This window comes from Pteronotus mesoamericanus, unplaced genomic scaffold, assembly GCF_021234165.1.
Source record: "Pteronotus mesoamericanus isolate MK-2021 breed Mesoamerican mustached bat unplaced genomic scaffold, CSHL_Meso_final contig_101, whole genome shotgun sequence".
Lineage (NCBI taxonomy): Eukaryota > Metazoa > Chordata > Mammalia > Chiroptera > Mormoopidae > Pteronotus > Pteronotus mesoamericanus.
In genome coordinates, this window is record NW_026555001.1 from 6,735,446 (window position 1) to 6,755,910 (window position 20,465).

Below are 20,465 nucleotides of genomic sequence, written 5' to 3' on the forward strand. Positions count from 1 at the left end.
AATATTTTTAGGTGTACTTAAGCGTATTTTAAGTGTAAACTGTATTTTTAACTGTAATCAATGGAAATAAATCTTTGGCATCCTTAGCAAACTGGTTTTATATAATAACCTGTGAGAACATTTTCCTTGATGAATTGATTAAGCTGAGTCATCTTATTTTCCAGGTGCAACATTGTACTGCAAGTTAATTAATACAGTAACTTAAGTCGCTCCTACTATAATGGAAAAGTATGAAAAATTAGCTAAGATTGGAGAAGGGTCTTACGGGATTGTATTCAAATGCAGAAACAAAACATCTGGACAAGTGGTAGCAATTAAAAAATTTGTGGAATCTGAAGATGATCCTGTTGTTAAAAAAATAGCACTAAGAGAAATACGTTTGTTGAAGGTAGGTTAATTTTCTGTATCTATAATATCATGATATTGGGTGAAATAACGTATGCCAAAATTACAAAGAATTTTAAAGTGATTTTTTTTTTCTCTTGGACTTTTCAATTCCTTTGTATCAGTAACTTGCGGAAATAAATTATCACTTTGGACTTTGGCCACTCTGATGTTTAGCTGGTATTATGAGTACAGCTGTAGATTGTTAAACTATTGAAGTACTTGCTTTCTGGTTGGTAAATTTCCACTGTGCTAAGTCCCCTCATCCCCCCCAGCTGTGGCCTTCATCTGCCACTTCCCCCCATAAACCAGCAAGTGAAAGAGCATCCGCGGGCACAGAGGGGCCTCAGAACTGGCCCAGTGGGGCCGCAGGCAGTGCGGTGGCCTGGGCCCACCTGTGACCCGCCGGCCCTTAGACACGCTGAGTATCACTCCAGCTGTGCACACACATTGTACACAGAGATTTTGTCAGAGTTGTTTCTACTCCGATAGGATTTGACGTGTAAGATTCATAAGTTCTCAATGTAAACATTTTCCTACGCAAAAAAATCTTAAGCTTTAGAACCTGAAGAGACCTAGAGATGTTCCTCATCAGCCCCTTATTTTATCAGAAAAGAAACTGAGTCGCAGCACAGTGCTTCTCAGACATTCCAGTGCGTTGGCTTCCGCGGGGGACCGTGTTGTATTGCCCGCTCTGCGTCGGCAGGGGTGGGGTAAGCCTGAGATTCTGCATTTCGAACAAACTCCCAGCAGCACGGAAGTTCCTGGTTCGTGGACCACACTGCGAGTAACAAAGCTCGTGATTTCAAGGACACACAGCCGGCTTTTACTTTTGACATGTCACCTGTTTTAGGGAACCCCCAGAAATGCAGATTTTAAAGGGCAATAATAGTTAATGATCTCTCTTTTCAGGTATTATCTGCCGCAGTTTTCCTCAACTAATGAGTTCTAGTGTTTTGTTTAAAATATACTTAAATATACACGGATTTTTCAAGAGTACACCCATCGTGATAAAAGCGGTTCGTTGTTGCCTTGCAGCCAGCAGCCAGCGCTGTCACAGAGCTAAGGCACAGGGTGTTTCTGAGCTGGCCAATGGTTGTTTTCCAATAAAAGTAATGCCTTTTAGCCACCGCCACCCCTTAAGTCTTCAACTAAAGTTAATGCTCGGGTCGTACCCGCTAGGTTACAAGTTCCCCAATTGAAGAATGAACTTGAAGGTCAATAAGTAGCCAGATTCCAGCTCAGCTTGGTCTCTGGTGATGATGATTCTCGGGGGGTACACTTTCCTACGTTAGGGGTACACCAGCAATGCTCAGACAGTTTCTTTCCAGGATATATCTACCATACCTTCCTCATATACTCCTGTTATTTAAATTTGATTGATTTACCCTCATCTTTACTGTCTGTTTCACTTTAGACAAGTCACTCACTGTTTTTCTGGGCTAAAATAATTTCACGGGCAAGTGAGCTGCTGATCTGCCCAAAGACAGACTTGGCCAGCTTGAACCTTGACATGGCATCCAGCTATGGCATCTGTGAATCCCTTACTGTCCTGCTAGAGACACTTCTTTGTTTCCATTCTATGCAGCACAAAGCAGCTGAGTTACCTGTGTGCCCTGTTTCCTCCGCTGTTTGCCCTTCTGCCCTTTTAGGCAATAGAGCTCATAGGAGAAAAAAAATGATTTGGTGCTCTGGAAACAGTTTTCATGTATAATGAATTCCTTTTTCCCAAACTACTGAGCAGCAGGTACATTGTCGCAAGCTGATATAGGTATATCAGCCACCTTCTTCTTCTTTTTTTTTTTTTTTTTGTTCAAGCCACGCTTACTGAGGTGGAGGTTGCTGTGTAAGTCCTCGTACTTAGGACTCTCTACTGGGCCTGCAAAGTATTTATTGAGCTTTACTATGTACACAATACTGTTCTCTTTCTTTTTTTTTATCTTTCTGAGTAAATGGTATAGGGTTTGGAAAAGTGATTTTTTTGCTATAGTGGGAAAACAGCAGGGAAGATGAGTTATAAGTAGGAGTGAGTGATCAGATATCCTGGTCTATAAGCAGAGTTGGTCTGATTAGCATCCTCTTTCAAAAGTGTCCTGGTTTATACACTTAATTATATGGTCACCCTAGGTATGGGCAGGATGACTGTGTGTGCCAGTTTGCCTGGGACAGCCCTGGCTTATACTTGTTACCCTGATAGGATGATAAATTATATAGTCGCTCTAGTGATAAATTATCTTAGATTACCCCAACCAGGGTTTTCCATTGGTCTACAATGTTAAACAGAGGCTGACTTGTGAAATGCTTCAGTTTGGGAATAGAATTTAACACATAAAACATCTAAGCATAAGAGAGAACAACAAAATCAAAGAGCAGAGCTGGAAAATGACAAATTAAAAACAGACTAACTGCGTGGACTCCTAGAATAGGTGATGTAATCGGGTTTGAAGGTTGGGATCTAGTCCTGAGAGCCAACACTAAAATCCAGACTGGGTTTAAATCCAGCTGACATTTACATTAAATCCATGGCAATATGTATGCTAAATGGTTATTGATGATTTCCATAGTCTTACACAATAATTCCATTTCCTCAGTTTTTTATTCAGATTATTTTATGACTTACATATTTAGAATTTACACAAAATGCTCAAGTATTTTTGGTGTTAGTATACTTTTTTCCTCCAGAGAGATTCAGTTTAGTTATCATCTATTATGGGTAAGTTAGAAAAATCTTAAATTTTTCTTCCAACTTTAAGATTCATGATTCTTACTAAGGGTAGTTTCTCTTGTAAGTAACTGTAATAAAATTCTCCACAAGAGATGCATAGAGAATGATTGGCAAGACCTTTTCTTAAAATTGTAAGGGATCCAGGGAAACTTAGAAGAAACAAACACCAAATGTTGTATTTCAATTCCTTTGCAGCAATTAAAACACCCAAACCTTGTGAACCTCATTGAGGTCTTCAGGAGAAAGAGGAAAATGCATTTAGTTTTTGAATACTGTGATCATACACTTTTAAATGAGCTGGAAAGAAATCCAAATGGGTAAGTAACGTAGAACTGAAGCTCTGTGTGGTCAGGTGCCAGTTTCATTCATGTGGGATTAACTGTGGCAAATTTCAAAGAGAAGCCACAGTTCCCCTTTCCACCCAGACACATCTGCCGGCCGCCCCTCTCCAATCTCTGGGTTTGCTCAAAGGGCAAATGAATATTTACCTAGAGTAAAAATAACCAGGAAGACAAATCTGCAGATATAAATCATGATGCATTTTGAGGCTAAATTATGTATTGGATTGTATGAATTCAAGGAATGAACCATAGTTCAATATTAGGAAATCTATTCACAGAATTCACTAATAAGTTAAGGGAGAAAAAAATACATATGGTTGATAAAATTTGAAAGGCAGTTGATAAAGTCAACATTCTTTTCTGATTTTTTAAGAAACCTTAGCAAACAAGGGTTAAAATACTTTTTTAGAGTGCACACACATGCGCGCACGCACACACACACACACACAAACCCTCTTCAAATCAACAGCTAATTTTTTACTCAGCACTAAAGGAACCACCATTAGAGTGAGAAACAAGACAGGGACATCAGTTGGCACCCATATAAAGTAACATTGTTCTGAGAGCTCTAGCCAATGTAATGTAATAACAAAAATTAATATGTAACTTCTGGAAACAAGATTAACTTGTCATCATTTTCATTGTATTCTGCAGAAACCTAAGAGAATTGCTTAAAGAGTTATTAAAGCAAATAGGATTCAATTTGAAGTGAATTATAGCACTTCAAATTTCACGCATGGTAATGTCTTGCTGCTAGTCCCATGTCCCTCTGTCATGTACAGGCCATGCCACTGTTCTGGAAGGCCAGCTACATCTGCATGATTAGTTCGGTTTTTAAAAAGCAATCTAAACGTATTTAAACATCCAGATATGATAAAATATTAGAGCTAAGTGGTGAGTGTATTTGGAATATTAGATAATTTTAAATTTTTAATTAAAAAACTTACAGTAGACATTTGGTACAAAAAATCTTGTTTCAGATAATTTGAAATATGCAACCAGCAACCCCATCTCATGAATAGGACTAAAAAACAACAACATACTAAGAAAAATAGTTGCAGCATATATGCAGACTCTGATGTACACTGAGTCTTCATAAATCAATTTAAAAAGGAGTAAACTGACCAACCAAAAAAGCAAAAGGCTATGAACAGGAAATACGCAGAAAAAGAAATGTAATAGCCAATAATCATGTAAAAATTAAATTCACTAACTAATAAAATACAAATGAAAACTAAAATGAGACCTTTTTATTTTAACCACAGATTGACAAACATAACACTGGCAAAAACAAATGAGGAGATAGGGACTCGAACGCACAGATGCTCTGTGGGAGTGTACATGGGCGTACCCTCCCTAGAAAGCCTAGCGGGGCAGTGTGTGACTGTGAAGGTGTCATTCTCAGACGGTGAAGTGAGCAATGGAACGTCCTCAACAGGAAAGTTACCATCTTGCTATAGTTGCTACAGTGTGTGGAGATGGTTACACAAAGCACGCTACTCCCGTCCAGAATACTCTCCAGTTCCCCAATGGAAAATACACCTGCCCATGGCACTTTCCAGTATTTTCCACACAGAGGAAGGATTCTACAGGGACAAAATCTCCCAGACTCCCATTCTCATGGGCCCTTTATTATCCCTTGGCTTCCCAGTGTACTGGCCTGCTTACCAGGTGTAAGTCACTTTTACAAAACAACTCCAGCGGTTGCTTGAGTGCTTACCACCAACTTGAATTGGATGAATTGAAAGTCAATCTTTAAGCATATATTTTTGTCCTGCAAAACCAGGTGTTGGGTCTACCTGAAGTTCATCCCTGCAGGATCGAAATGTAATGTGTGCCTACATTTGGCCCCAGAAATCCCACTTCTGGAACTGACCTTAAAAGATAATTGCATAAGTGTTGTTTCTAGAAATATAAATGGAGTCACCTAATTGCTCATCAATGAGGACCAAGTAAATTATGGTACATCCATATAATGAGACCCTTTACAGCCACAAAAACACCCAATGTTAGGGTGTTTCTGAAAGAGACAGGGAAGTTGCAGAGGATGAACTGGGAAGCCAGGCAGGTACAAGAGGCAATGCTTCATAGATATGCTTTTGAGAGTTTTAAATTTTAAACCATATGAAAGTATGTTTTAATATTAAAATTAAAAATGAAATTCCAACACGCAAAGGGGAGAGAAACAGAGTTGCCTGAGAGCACAGCCGACATAGGTCAGAGCAGTTGCCTGGGCGGCACCAGCTTAGAGTTAACCCTTTTTATTCCTTTACTTTTTTACGTTGTTTGAATTTTTATGTTAAGCATGTATCATTTGTACAGATGCAAAAATCGAAATTCAAAGAGGAAGTTATGTAATTATAATGAAAAATAGTAATTTTCATTAAAACATTTTAAAAAGAAACATTTTCAAGGCACCCTTTGCACCGTGTTCACTGACCACTACAAACCCCACTCATCCCCTTCCTGTTCCCTTCTCTGCCCCTGTAACCCCATCCCGGGAGTTTTTTAATTCCTTTTTTTGTTTGTTTTTTCCCTAGAGTTGCTGATGGGATGATCAAAAGCGTATTATGGCAAACACTTCAAGCTCTTAATTTCTGTCATAAACATAATGTAAGTGGCATTCTCTAATGCATTTGTTAATTCTTCATGATGATTCTTCTAGGTGCTCAAGGGGGTCTTCAAAGAGCTAAAAAAAAACAGGGGCGGGGGGAGTGGGAGAGGAAGAAGAACCAGAAGAGCAAACCAAAAGGAAGTTACAGAACATGAGGAAAAGCAATGCATTATTTGTGGCCCTTTTCCTATTTCTATAAGAATCAAATTTCTAATTTCTTGTGAATCAGAAGTTTATATAAACTCACATTTCTTTCCGCCTCAGTACTACTAATGATTCCTCTGATTATTTTTAAACTGGACTAAAATAAGTTTTCAGTAGTGTAATCTACTATGGCATTTGGTTTTGTTCTGTTTTTCTCTCTCTTATGTCTTTTATTCTATAACAGTGCCCCTTCCCCTACCTTTTTAGAAAATTTTTTCATCATTAATTTTTGGAGCCATAGTTCTCCAACTTGAGCTGCATCACAGCACCCACAAGGTCTGGTTGAGACAGTTTGCTGAGCCCACCCACAGGGTACCTGATTCCATAAATCTGGGGTAGGGCTTGAGAATTCGCATTTCCAAGCGTTTTCTTCGTTGATACAAAAGCTGCTGGTCCAAGAACCCCACTTTGAGTGCTACTGTGTCACTGAAATCATCTTGGCCGATTGCATCCTGCGTGTCATTGAACTTGTTCTTTCACCTGTATTTCCTGTAAATTGGTTTTGATATCCAGAGGCCTCATCGTTTTCAGGTTCATATCTTTAGATGAGAATACTTCATGTAGAGTGCTGCACACTTCTTATTGGGGCAACATCATGAGGCATGCAATGTCGGGTGGTTCCACTTTTGATCATCTTGAAACAGACTCGTGGGTTCAGGAGCTATTTGCTTGATTTTCCTCCATTATCAGCTTCCCTGTCCACATTTTACATGATGGCTTTAGCATCCATAGATGATTATTGTCTGTAACCGGCATTTCGTTAGGTTTAAAAGGTGGTGTTTTTCTAATTGCTATTTCTTCTGCATTTATTAATTGGGATTCTGTGGAAAAGAGCTTACCCTTATGGACTCTGGCCACTATAAAATACAGTAAGATAAATATGGCATTATTGTCTTTATTTATCAATACTCAGAGTGATGAATTGGTGTCTTAGCAACATCCAAGAATGAACAATGAAGGGATTTTATGGGATGTGGGACATAATTATAAACTCATGGGTTTTATATATTTGATGTGTTTTAATCCTTTGCAATCATTGTTCTCTCTGTTGTTCAAATTGTCCCATCTTTGGTCAGCAGGAGCTTCTTATTGGAGATATGCTGAGTCTAGTCTCAACCAGAGTTTTATCTCTTACAGTTAAAACAGGACCCAGTAAAAACTGGAGAAAATAATTCTACAATACTACCTTTTCCCCCACCTCCAAAAAAATCAGTTTTTATATTCAACAATTATTTAGTCACCGATGTAGCAACATTTTGATTTTTTTCTTTTGACATGATGCATAAAAAAACTGCCAACTTAAGTTCTTTTAGAAAAATGAAAGAAAACCATATTTGTTTTTAATCTCACAGGCTATATTTATCATTTAAACTAATAGTTAATGTTTTTTTGCTTTGTCCTTTTGATGGCTCAAAGAAATAATCAAACATTATCTTACAGTGTATTCACAGAGATATAAAACCTGAAAATATTCTAATAACTAAGCAAGGAATAATCAAGATCTGTGACTTCGGGTTTGCACGAATTCTGAGTAAGGAGCCACTTTTTACTAACTTCCCCAATTCAAGTGATTATAACATAATATAGTTGAAATTCTTACTTTAGATACTGAATGCATGCTACATGTTATATTGTTACTATCTAAAAAGGAAAATCTCACTTTATCCTTTAGTCACCGCCTTAATTTGCACTTCCACTCCATTCAACTAGAATTTATTTGATGTCGCGTTTATGTGCTGTGCCCCATTGGAGAGGAAAAGAGTTAGATGACGCACTTCTGCTCTTGGTGCACTTGTTATCCGAAGTAAAAGAAGCCAAAGATTAATGCAGGATGACTGGCAGTGAAGTACAAAAGTGAAGGTGCAGATGGTTCCCCGGAGGGCAATAGGAATACCGTCGGCCAGCATGGTTGGAAAATAACTTCATGGAGCTGGCGCGGCTAGAGAGTAAACTGACAATTAAAGAGAGAATTCACAGACAGTGCTAAGAAAAAGGAAATGATCCCAAACAGGGAGGAACCAAAGATAAAGAGGGACAAGCCAGTGTTTCTCCTCAAATCTAGAACTATGCAGCAGGCAAAATATGTATTAGCAACCTGCACGTCGCACGGTGGTAGGTACATAATCAGTTATCTTCGTAGGACCCAGACACAGGTATCTTGACAATGCATTCGGAAGTTGGGTTAGACCTGAAGTTATACTACAGAAATTCTCAATTCCACCGCCCTCTGTTTGGGATATTATAGATATTAACTAGCTAAGGTGTCTTTGGAAGTTGAAGTCACTGCCCACATGCACAGCGTAACTGTTTAGTCAAGTAGTGCCTCGCTGCATTAACCGTTAGGCATACGTGGCCTCTGAGGGCATTTGGAGCTTTTACCTGAAGGCCTGACCTGCTCTTGGGAGTAGTGCACACGTTGCGGAAATGTGACCCACCTCGCCTGATCGATGTGTTCGCAGTTCCAGGAGATGCCTACACAGATTACGTCGCTACAAGATGGTACCGAGCTCCTGAACTGCTCGTGGGAGACACTCAGTACGGTTCTTCAGTCGACATATGGGCTACTGGCTGCGTTTTTGCAGAGCTCCTGACAGGCCAGCCACTCTGGCCTGGAAAATCAGATGTGGATCAACTCTACCTGATCATCAGAACGCTGGGTAGGAGCTGCATTTTGTGGCTTACAGGGTTGCTAAATTGAGATAGTATGTCATTGTAATGAACAACGGGAGCTTTCTTGCCTCTCCGAGGTGCTGCTCGGGAAGGTTGTTCTGGGTTACAGCCAAAACCCAGCCCTTCCTCAGAATGTAGAGCCAGTAGTCCTCTCACTGAGGATTTTTCCGATCCTTTCCAAGTCAAGCCACTTAGCCATGGAATAAACTATACATTTACTTTCCATATTGGGCTGAGATAGGGCTAAGGATATGAGTCAGCTGCCAAAAGCTTACTCGTATGAGGTATTGGATCAGATGCAATTTCTGTCCACTGTGAAAGAGAGTTTTCCTCCATTACGCCAGAGAAGGGATCAGAAGACTTTTTTCTATAAAGGGCCAGAAGCTAAATAATTTAGGTTTTGCAGGCTATACAGTCTGTTGCAGCCCCTCAACTCTGCTCCTTTGTAGACTATGTAAGAATTTGCCAATTACTTTTACACACACTGTGTCTTTTAGTCTTAAGAAAGGCCCGTTAAGGACATTGTAACATTTTTCATTGTGCCCATTTTAGAAATGAGAAACTGAGACTCATAGAACTTCCATGACTGTCCCCAATCATGCAGCCAAGTCGGTGCAGAATGGGATTGGGACTCAAGGGGTGTCTTTCCTCATGCGTCAGCGTCCTCAGCAGCTGTCTGCTTCCAGCTGGCTGGAGGAGAACATAGCCCAAAAGCTTAGCTGTGCCTTTGCTCTGGCACATGGATGCAAAGAAAGTAACACATCTACACACAAGATGTTCATTAATTCCTTCCCATAGGCTCTCCTGGCAGCGCGGGTGCCAGGCAAGGGAGTCTCTGCTGTCCGGTCTGGTGCAGTTCTCCGTTTGGTTCCAGCACATTCTTCTGGACAATTCTGCAGCATGAAAAATGGGGCATAGAGTTTCCCTACTGAACACACCTTAAGTGTATATTGTTTCATTTCCTAAAAAGGTTGTGGAAATTTACATTAGGCAGATATGAGACAGACCTGAGTTTGAATCCTGGGTCTGTCACTAAATGACCATGTGACTTTAGACAGGTCATTAAACCTCTGAGTCTCATTGTCATTGATACGGTGGAGCCAAAAAACAGTGACCACTGTGAGATTGTTATGAGATTAAAGGAGATGATGTGTGTAAAGCCCTCCACACCATTCTCTCACCTCCTCTCGTGGGGGAGGCCGAATAGCGGGCCCAGCTACGTGCGGCCCGGGGTCATGTGGGCGCACTGACCTCCCCAGAGAGGGACTGTGTCCGCAGCAACCCAGTCCTTCCAGGCCTGCAGGTCACAGCCAGGGTCAGTGTTTCTTTCACATCTGGACCTCAGAAGTTAACCATTTTAACACTATGTTGTTTTTATCAACTTAACATAAATCATTTCATTTGCATTTTACAGGAAAACTAATCCCAAGACATCAATCCATCTTTAAAAGTAACCAGTTCTTTCATGGTATCAGTGTACCTGAGCCAGAAGACATGGTAACTGCTTATTTTGGGATGTTTTATTTTTTATGTTGCTACTTTCTTTAAAGGGGTCATTGTTTTTAATATTTGTGCTTTTAGCCCCTGTTTTCCTTATGCCACACCAACACAGATCAAATAAATTATATAAAAACCATATAAAATGAATCACAAAAATGTTTATCAAGTTTACTTTCCTCATCCAAAAGTTAATTTAATACTAACTTTGAAGTGAAAGTATATTAAGTTCCTACATAAATACCTGATCCTTTTAGTTAAAACACTTAGGTATCTTTTCCTGAAATAATTATTATCTCATAAACAGTACTTACAGTAGCACTTCTTTATGTTAGAGGAAAAAAGCATTCTCTGTGTTTTCAGCATGTGAAACAAAACTCAAATCAATAAAAACCATTTTTTTCACAACGGATATTTTCACATGGAAGGTCATTCTACAAAATGACCCCCACGGTATCCAAACCAAAACTCCAAACCACATGCTCACCCCCAAGCTCTGGCTATGGGCTTTGCTGTTCTTTGGGGATGTATCAGTTTGACCCTCTTACTCTGTAGACATTGATTTCCTGTCTGCTACCTATGTTTGGGCTATGACCTTTAACACTCCATATGGTCTAGGTTCTGCCTATAGGATGAGAGAACTGTCCATAGGTGTGTGTCCACACCCAGCTCTGTGGGAGCCAGGGAGGCGCAGGGAAGGTGAGGGTCCGTAGAGCCAGATCACGCCTACGGCACACGTGAACAGTCCGATGTTCACATGGTCCCGGCGGTCTCTAGACACCCTCTTTGTTTTAAATTTATTTCATGTAATGCCTCGATTTATGTTCTGGATTTCTTTTCTTAAGCATAACAAAAGGTTAAAAGTTAATTTACAAGGCTAGAGGTTGAATTACAAAAGAATATGTCATTTAAAGAATAAAACAACAAATTCACATGCACCTGCTGCCTAGTTAAAAAAGAATATTATCATTATCTTTGAAGCTCCCTCCTCCCTATATACTTCTCCTGAATCCCATCCTCCTCACTCCTTACTGTTCCGAGTTTTGTCCCCTCTGTATTGCTCTTACACATGTAGTTCAATGTACTTTCATTAATGCCCAAAGCATTCCCGTAAGTAGAGCAGGCACAGATATTGTAGGACTGTTGTAGTCCTTCAGAAGGGGACATTTGGAACCCACATTTACCAACCATCAATTGCAAGACATTGTGAAATTAAGAAAATAACTCAAGTTTTTTGTCTTTCAAGTCTTTACATTTTATTATATAAAATGTAAAAATTATATAAAAATATGATTTTAAAAATCTTTAAAAGAAATTAACCTTCTAGGAGGTCTTTCTTGAAAGTGTTCCTATTACTAATATATTCAAAATATAAATTACTTTGTTTTTATGTAACATTGAAAGTCTTCACTTTGTGCTCTAGGAAACTCTTGAAGAAAAATTCTCAGATGCTCATCCCATGACTTTGAGTTTCATGAAGGTACAAAGAAGCATTTATAACTATTACTAATGGCAAATTGTAACGACTGAGGCTGGTAACTCTGGGAGGAGCAGACAGTAGTGGAAATAATGCCAAAGTAGGATGTAGTCATTGAAAATGAAAAGGAACTGCAAAATTATTACAGTTAAAAGGAACATCAGCAGTGTAAGCAGTAATCTTTCTAACATATTTATTAAAATTAGTAGGAGATGAAAGAGTATAATTAGGGTTTGCTGTTAGAAACACTACCACTTCTTTTGCATTCAGTAGAAATTAGTATAATCAGACTGTGGAAGTTTATGAGGATGAATGGCCCTTCCTAAGTCTGAAGGTCTAGAATGGTTCTGGCCAGTATGGTAGCCACGACGAGTTACTATAGAGCACTTGAAATACAGCCTATTTGATTTGAGGTGTACTAGATTGGTATGAAAATTACTGTTAAAAGAGTATTAAATATGAGTATTTAATAATTTAAAATATTAATTATATGTTGAACTGATAACATTTTAGACATATTGAGTTAAAGAAAATTTTTAATTATTTTTGTAAAAGCTAGTAGAAGACCAAGCCAAGTCAGAGCCATATAGGCACCATATGTAGCCTCTGCACCAGGCCTAAAAGAGATAATCAAACAAAGGACAAATTTTAATAAAGAGTAGAAGAAACTCACCTGTGACCATCTGCTCTTCATGCTTGACCAACTGAGGCCATGCTAGAGGTGGCTCTTCCATCCGAGGCAGATACTAAAAGCCCCTAGGGCATAGGGGTGGAGCTACCAGTGAGAGCACCTATCTTGACCAATCAATTAAGTTCTGTTTATATAGCGGTGGTTTCCCTACAGCACGTCAGAACAGAGCTGGGAGCTTTTGAAAACCACGCATTCCAGTATTTAACCGCAGATTACAGAAGTAGGAACGCTATAAATAGGAGCTTAGAATTCTTATCACTAAATGTCCCCCTAGGCCATTATGATAGGCAGCGCAGTTTGTAACGCCTGTGATCTGGAAGGTGGAGCCCCCTGGATGACCGAGAGTCACCTCACACCAGCCCTAGTGCCAGCGCGGGCGCGGCGAAGGCGCTCTCCCGGGGCCTGGATTCCTGCAGCCCGAGGCCTCCTGAGCTTCGGGCCGGACGCCTCTGGGCTCTCAGACTGCCCTTACCCCTGCTCAGCTGTCTTCCACCTGTCTCACTGCTATGACCTACCTTAACCCAGCACTTTGCAGGTCCTTTCCCGGAAGCCCAATTTTCTGACCTTGTTCTGGACAGGTTGTTCTGCCCACCTACAATTTAACAAAACCCAGAGCAGTTGGGGCAGGGGGTGGCCGGCACTGCGAGCCCAACCCATTTTCCCATGTGGCCAGGCCTCCCTGTGGTTCCTCCTCCAATAACCAGAGAGAAAACTTCAAGGGTACAAAAACTCCAAGGTACAGGGCAAACTCCCTGTCCTCATCTCCAAAGTCAGAGTGCCCGTTGGCCTGCCCAGGATGCTGGGTGAAACTAGTTCTGTCTCTCAGCTATTTGATTTAGACTCATAATGTTTGAGCTGAGACCCAAGGACTCTCTCAAGTGCATCAAGGACTGTGCTATTCAGTGAGTCACACCCTAGGCTCCTACCCCATGTTAGATAAAGGCAGGCTTTCTTTCATTAATTGAAGTTAAGACATCTTTAACAACAATTAAGTACCAGCTACCATGACAGGTAATTATCCCATAGGACTGGGTCATCATCTAGGCAGGAAACGGCTCAAGTGGATGAAGTGCCAGCCAGTGACAGTGCCAAGGACAGTGGTGGCATGCAATGACAGATCTTTTGTGTCCTGTTCATTAGTTTTAAAATGAGAAAATTGGTACAATATGTATTTTTTTATTACTATGTCTTTATAGCCATAACCATCCTATCACTGTATCAGTTTTATCTGCTTATCAAGAAGACTGCAGACTCTTGGAAATTTTATTGAAGAACTTTTTATGAAACTTGAAGTTTCAGGAAAAGGACCCCAACTTGGATTTAGCAGTTCCAGTTTCTTGCCCCTCGTCTTTAAAACCTTTCCCAGGTTAGGAGCACTTCGATCAGGGAGCACCTCTGAGAATTCATCAGATTCTTGGTGAAAAGTTATTAATCTGGCAGTTGAGAACTCAGAAGCCTCAACTCCATCTAGTTCATTTCAGTGCACCTAAAACCAATCAAGCAGGACATTGTTCCAGCTCACACCCCACAGAGCAACTCAGCTTTCACAACCTCTTCTTCAGATGTAAAAATGCTCTTTAAAAAAAAAACCAAACAAAAAAACCCCAAAAAAACCAGTGCATGAGTATTTAGTGAGAGACTAGATTTCAGGAGACTGAAAGTCCATACACGGAAGTAAATGAATTCAAGATAGAATAGGAAGTAAAACTGCTAAGACTTGGTGACCACTTAGACCTGGGAGTGAAGTAGAGGAAAGTGGCAGAGAGGAGGTGTCTGCAGCAGTCTCCTAGGGCTATCATAGCAAAGTGCCAGAAACTGGGTCGCTAAGAACAGCAGAAATTTATTCACACAACTGTGGAGACCAGAAGACTAAAGCCAACCCCTGGCAGGGCCATGCTCTCTCCATAGCTTCTAGGGGACAGTCCTTCCTGGCCTCTTCCAGGCTCTGGAAGTCCCAGGCATTCTTGGGCTTCTGGCAGCAGAATTCCACTGTCTGCTTCTGTCTTCACATGACGTATGCCATGTGCATCTGCCTTTGCAGTGTCTTCCCTCTTCTCGTAAAGACATCAGTCGTATTAGAGTAGACCCCACGCTACTTCAGTATGACCTCCTCTCAACTAATTATACCTGCAAAGACCCTATTTCCATATACGATCACATTATGAGGTACTGGGGTTAGGACTTTTAACAAATATTTTTGGGAGACACATTCTACCCATAGCAGTGCCCTTGAAACAAAGCAGAGATATTAAGTAGGCCATTACACACATGGGTCTGGATCTCAAAGGAAAGAGCTGGGCCAGAAACATACATGTAGAAACCTCTGGTACACCTTGACCATCGAAGCCATTGAGCATCAGTTAAAGATTAGCTAGAAATGTAGAACAAATGAGAAGAAAGGGAAGCCTGGGATGGGGCCTTGAGGAATTTCACATGACCATTGTGGAGAAGAACGTAAACTAAGAAAGGCTGGTTTGAAAATGAGCAGCTAGGAAGTAGGAGGAACAAAAGTGAGACATCAGAGAGGCCCAAAGGAGAGTTTCAAGAAGGAGGACAGTGGTCAATAGCATCTAACACTACTGAGAGTAGAGCACAAAATACGGAAGTAGGTTTAAGGGTTGGGAAATAGAAGTCTTAGGTGTGAACAACAAGAGCTACTTACTGGAATTGTGAAGGCAGAAGCGGAGTGAGGCAATGAAGGAATAGAGATGGACACAGGTATGAACAAGTTATAATGCGAACTTGATTTTCTAAATTCATATTAGCTCTATTCAGAGTTTTGGGACACAGCAACAATATAAGCCCTTTTTAAAATATCTTCTTTGCTTTTCTTCCAAAGGAGTGTCTGAAGATGAACCCAGATGACAGATTAACCTGTGCCCAACTCCTGGAGAGCCCCTACTTTGATTCTTTCCGAGAGGACCAGACTAAAAGAAAAGCACGCCATGAAGGAAGAAACAGAAGACGTCAGCAGGTACCTCCATACAAAAGTTAAAGTGCTAGGAAAATGATTTTTTTCCTTTTTCTACCTTTCAAAGTGAGCGTAGGTGGACATCAAGACGTTATCTTGGAACTGGTGTAGTTGCATGTGTTTACCTAATAAATACTGGTTGATGTAATAAAATCATAAAAGTATGAAAATACCTAGTTTGTTACAAAGTCTTATTCCAAATACTCTTACATCAAATGATTGCACAATTCTTTGGTACACTGATTGGTAACCCACCTGCCAGAACTTGAACCCAAAACACAACAGCTTCAAACACTAAAACCCCGATTACAACAGGACCGAGTTTTGGCCGCCCGCTCTGTAGCCTCCGGATGTGCAGGAAAGGAAACTTGACTCTTTGGTCTTTGCACCTGGGGCAGCCACTGAAGCCTGCCTTTCCCAGATTTTTTTCTCGAAGATGAGGACAGTTGTGGCCAGATACAAAGGGACGGAACTCAGATACCTGGGAACTAAATCCTTTCCTCAGATGTGCCAGTATTGCAGAAAAACATGGTAAATATGATTACAAATGTTGATTCTACAGTTGATCAGGTGACTGCTTTTCCTTGCTTTCAGAAAACTTTGATGTTAAAACGTAAAATTCATGGAAGGACGTTCGTTTGGGTTTTCCCCCTTAATCTATCTCCAGCTCCTAAAACAGTATCTATCACATAGAAAGTACTTAATATACATGATCCAAGTAATTAAATAGATGAGCTTTGCATATTAACAAGCCAAGATGGTAATTTTTAATTTATCAGACTGACAATTGTTCCACTTGTGTTTGCTTCATCTTCATCTTTGACCTATATTCTGGTCATTTATCTTCTCGTTAACAAGCCACCCTAAAGGAGGAAAGCAGTCTTTTCTTTCAACCATGTGATAGTGAAAATAGAAGTTTGTCAGGAGTGAAAGATTAAACTAATCAATAAGAAGAAATGTTAAAGATGATTTCTGTGTATCCAGAACCTCTGGGTCTCCAAATGTGTATTACATAGATCTTGTACCTTTCACTATTAAAGTTACATGTTTGTAAATTAAGCCCAATACATTTTACTTAACTGGAAGATTAGGATTTGTTCAACTATCTGAGGCAGCAACCTGAAATTGGTGTGAATTGCATGTAAGAAACACTATCCCTTTAAAAACATCTCACTAGATTCCTCACGTTTGGCCTGGAAGGGTAGCCATCCTGCCCTTCGGTCCCCGGCCAAAGTTCTTCCACACTGTCCTCCAACAGGGTCTGTCCTCAAATGGGTAGGGATGTGCTTTCTTCCTTTAAGTCTCCCATTCACAGCTGTGCTCCCCTTTCCTTGAGACCCTCTGCCCTCTGATAAAGACCTGGGACTTTACAAAAAACCCTCCTTCCCAGAGACCCAGGGCAACAGAAGGAAAAGAAACACAAAAAGCAGCATGCAACTAGATAATCTCATCTACAAAGATTGTGTCACATTCTGCGTTGTCAGCCAACTGCGGGCTGTCCACCTGTGTGTGGTAGCCCCATAGGGACTCACCAGGAGACAAGGCCTAAACATCTCCACCAAGTGCCCTCTCTGGAGAGCAAGGCCAAGAGAAGGAGGGATATGTCTTTCAAGTCCTGGTTTTCTTTCTGAGCACACACCTCTTTCCTGGACATTTTACCATCTAAGGAAAAAAAATGTTCAGAAAGATCTTTTCATTCAGTGTGGTTTTATTTTGTGAGTTCAAATTTCTACCTAGATACCACCTTCTAGATCTCTGAGTGAATGACCATGAAATTCCTTAAAGCTAAATATTGTTTAACATTGACAGTAAAGAGGTTTCTAATCTTTGCTGTCCTGCCAATATCCTAAAATTTAAAATTTGATGGGCAGAATGTAGAGTCTTGGAATTATTGTTTAATAGCTTGTGGGCATCTATCTTTTAAACACTGAGAGATACTCAGAAATTTGTGTATTGAAATAAATTAGAGTACATCTATGAGAAGCCTAGAATAAGTAATAGAATTTTCAAGTATCAGAATATCACTATTTTTTGAAAGGTATCTTTACTTAATTTTCAAATTCACGTCTTCTGACACCTTTGTACCATATGTATCCTTTTTTTTTTTGCCACCTTTAAATCAAACTGTACAAATAGGATTTGTTTTCAATTTACTTTCTTATTTTTGTCTTGTTCTGCTATTAGAATCAACTGTTGCCTCTCATACCAGGAAGCCACATCTCCCCCACACCTGATGGAAGAAAACAAGTCCTCCAGTTAAAATTTGATCATCTTCCAAACATTTAGGAAAATGTCCTTTCAAGTGGAAAGAAATTTAATATGTATACATTTTTGCACAAGAGAGATAGGAATTCTCCTTGTTTCAAATGCAAACGAGCCATATGAAAATTAAGGTGCCTTCTAGAATTGTTTTGCTTAGATCATTACTGATTCCTCTGGCCATGCTTTTTACATGCCAACTTTATCTTTTAGAATATTTTCTTTAAATGTTATAAAGTCTGAAACTGCACATATGGAGGAGATATTTTCAATTTCATCAGAGCTGCCCCTCTTGAGGCAATTTATGTTGAGAATTTGTGAGCTTATACTCTGATTTATGAAAAAGATTTACATATATCATCTTGCTTCAGCTGACCACATAACGTCTTAGAGCAATATCAAATAGCTCGCTTCGCTGTTGTTTCTGTGAGGAATGACTTTATGGTACTGCATTTTAATTCACTCTTATTGTAACCAGGCCTGTTGAGTGATTCTGGTGTTTTATTCTGTTTTTGTATTGGTGTGGGAAGGGAACCTTGAAATGTCACCTAGGTTTATTCCTTGATCCCAGGGCAGACTCCACTTTCTCTGTCTCATGAGACATTAACAGTTCTATTTTTAAAGCTAGCTAGAAATAATGTCATACATTTACATAGCAAATAGTGGGTAAACTGCAAGGAATTCCCATCCTCGTAACACCCTGGGATAATTAACTGTGGACTCTAATGCTGTCCTTTGGTACATCATGGTTTCTTATCCTTTTCTCCTCCTGGGTAAATCTCGCTACCTAAACCTATCCTCTTGGGTACATTTTCTAAATAGTTGATAAACAACATTCTCTTCCAAACATTTGCATCCACAGCATCTATGAACTTGTGCAGCCCTAACTTGTGCACCAGGTTTGTAAACGTTTTTGAGAGCAGGTAAATTACCTCTCAGTTAACTTCATTTTGTGTCTCTTAACAGAAAACAAAGTCGGGGAGGCAAACAAAACACCTCAAAAGGAGAGGCAATTTAGGTTGGGATATTTTCCCAAATAAACTTGACTGTAAATATACATAAATTTTGAAGCATTGTAGTAGATGCTTTTTATCCTGGACATCTAAGAATGATGCAGAATATTTAAAGTTCTTTTAGTTTGCTAACAAGGAACTCATGTAAATCACAGCACAGTGCTCTCTATCCCTGTCTGGCATAAAGACACAAAAGAGTGATGTTCCTATCAATAAATATTAAGATTATTACTTTCATTAACTCTTTCCTGCTCCTAGGTTTGGCGTGCTCACCCAAACATTTTGCAAATACCCATAAGTCTAGAGATCTCTCGTATCTGACACCAAGACACTAAGCATCAGGTGTTTTTTAAGAAAATGCAGTAACTCCTTATATGCATCTCTAAAAGTCGATTGCACTGATAAACCTGGCTATGTAAACCTCCAGAGAATCTAATTCAGTTAGAGAGCATGTCTTTACTGAAGAATTGTGGCATCTAAGCAATAGTTCCTTGCTTACTGGGAGAACATTCTCATTGAGCTTACTTGGCCATTTAACATTCTGAGTGTGAACATAAGCTGCTAGGGACTCCTTATTTTCATCTTACTATCAATAAGTGTGCCTCTGAATTTTTTAAGATTTTATTTATTTTTAGAGAGAGGGGAAGGGAGGGAGAAGGAGGGAGAGAAACATATATATTAATCGGTTGCCTCTCACACACCTCCAACTGGGAACCCACACGTGTGCCCTGACTAGGAACTGAACCAGCGATGTTCTGGTTTGCAGGCCAGTGCTCAATCCACTGAACCACACCAGCCAGGGCTGTTTCTTGAATTTTTAATGAGATGGTACCGCAGGTGCAAGGAAAATGAAAAGTAAAAGATAAAAGGCAACTTCGCTAAAAGATTTCATTTTAGCTTTCATAGTTTTTATTATGTAAGCCTCTTTATTGCCAAACCACTCATGCTACCCCAGCTCTTATTATATCTGCGTAACACAACACATGCAGAAATCAAGACAGCGCGAGACTCCATTATCCATTCTGCTTAAAATTGTGCCTCAAACAACAGTGGAGCTTGAGGCAGAGGTTGGAAGGGGAATCGTCTTCCCTTATTTTCGCTTATACTTAAGAATTCAAACTAGCATTTCTCCATTTTTTTCCTTAGACACATCCATTATTTATGTATCACTGGACAGAAGCAAGCATGTAATGCTTAGAAAAATGTTCTGGTGCAGCCATGTTACCACGAAGCCCCTAGTTTCTGATGACGTTTGCATCCTTGACTTCCCCGGAACGACCTGGCCTCCCAGCACCGCTGCTGCCTGAGTCACCCGGGCGCGCAAATTTCCAACTGCAGCATTTTTCTCTTTCCAGGGCACATTTCCCACCGCTGTACTATGCAGATTCCATTGCACTTCTCAGCCACGTGAAAGACAACTGCACTCCTGGGTCTAGTACCCAAATCAAGTCTTGACTTTTGTAAAACTTATCCTCAGCAAATAGCTTTGCTCCGGTCTCTTCTCGGAAGCCCCCACAATTCTGTAACCACGCCTTTCCTTCACAGTCTTGTTCCGTTTCTGGCTTACCTGGATCTTGCTCACCCGAGCCAGCTTGCCAGCTTTTTTATTTATTTATGTG

The 20,465-nt window shown here is 40.1% G+C and overlaps 1 protein-coding gene across 1 annotated transcript; it reads left to right on the plus strand.

The window, feature by feature from the left end:
- The first annotated feature begins 205 nt into the window (after positions 1-205).
- CDKL4 (cyclin dependent kinase like 4) lies at positions 206-17,860 on the plus strand. Its single transcript, XM_054567558.1, has 9 exons — positions 206-388; positions 3,305-3,426; positions 5,991-6,063; positions 7,709-7,799; positions 8,728-8,925; positions 10,353-10,435; positions 11,859-11,915; positions 15,443-15,577; positions 17,759-17,860. The coding sequence occupies exons 1-9, from the start codon at positions 221-223 to the stop codon at positions 17,858-17,860; spliced, it is 1,029 nt and encodes a 342-aa protein (XP_054423533.1). The 5' UTR covers positions 206-220.
- The last annotated feature ends 2,605 nt before the right edge of the window (positions 17,861-20,465 follow it).

What these genes read in the sequence shown, in the direction of transcription:
- CDKL4 (XM_054567558.1), top strand. Translation starts at nt 221, where the DNA reads ATGGAAAAGTATGAAAAATTAGCTAAGATTGGAGAAGGGTCTTACGGG. An exon ending in GAGAAATACGTTTGTTGAAG is followed by an intron (nt 389 to 3,304) that starts GTAGGTTAATTT and finishes ATTCCTTTGCAG; the next exon opens with CAATTAAAACACCCAAACCT. An exon ending in ATTTCTGTCATAAACATAAT is followed by an intron (nt 6,064 to 7,708) that starts GTAAGTGGCATT and finishes ATTATCTTACAG; the next exon opens with TGTATTCACAGAGATATAAA.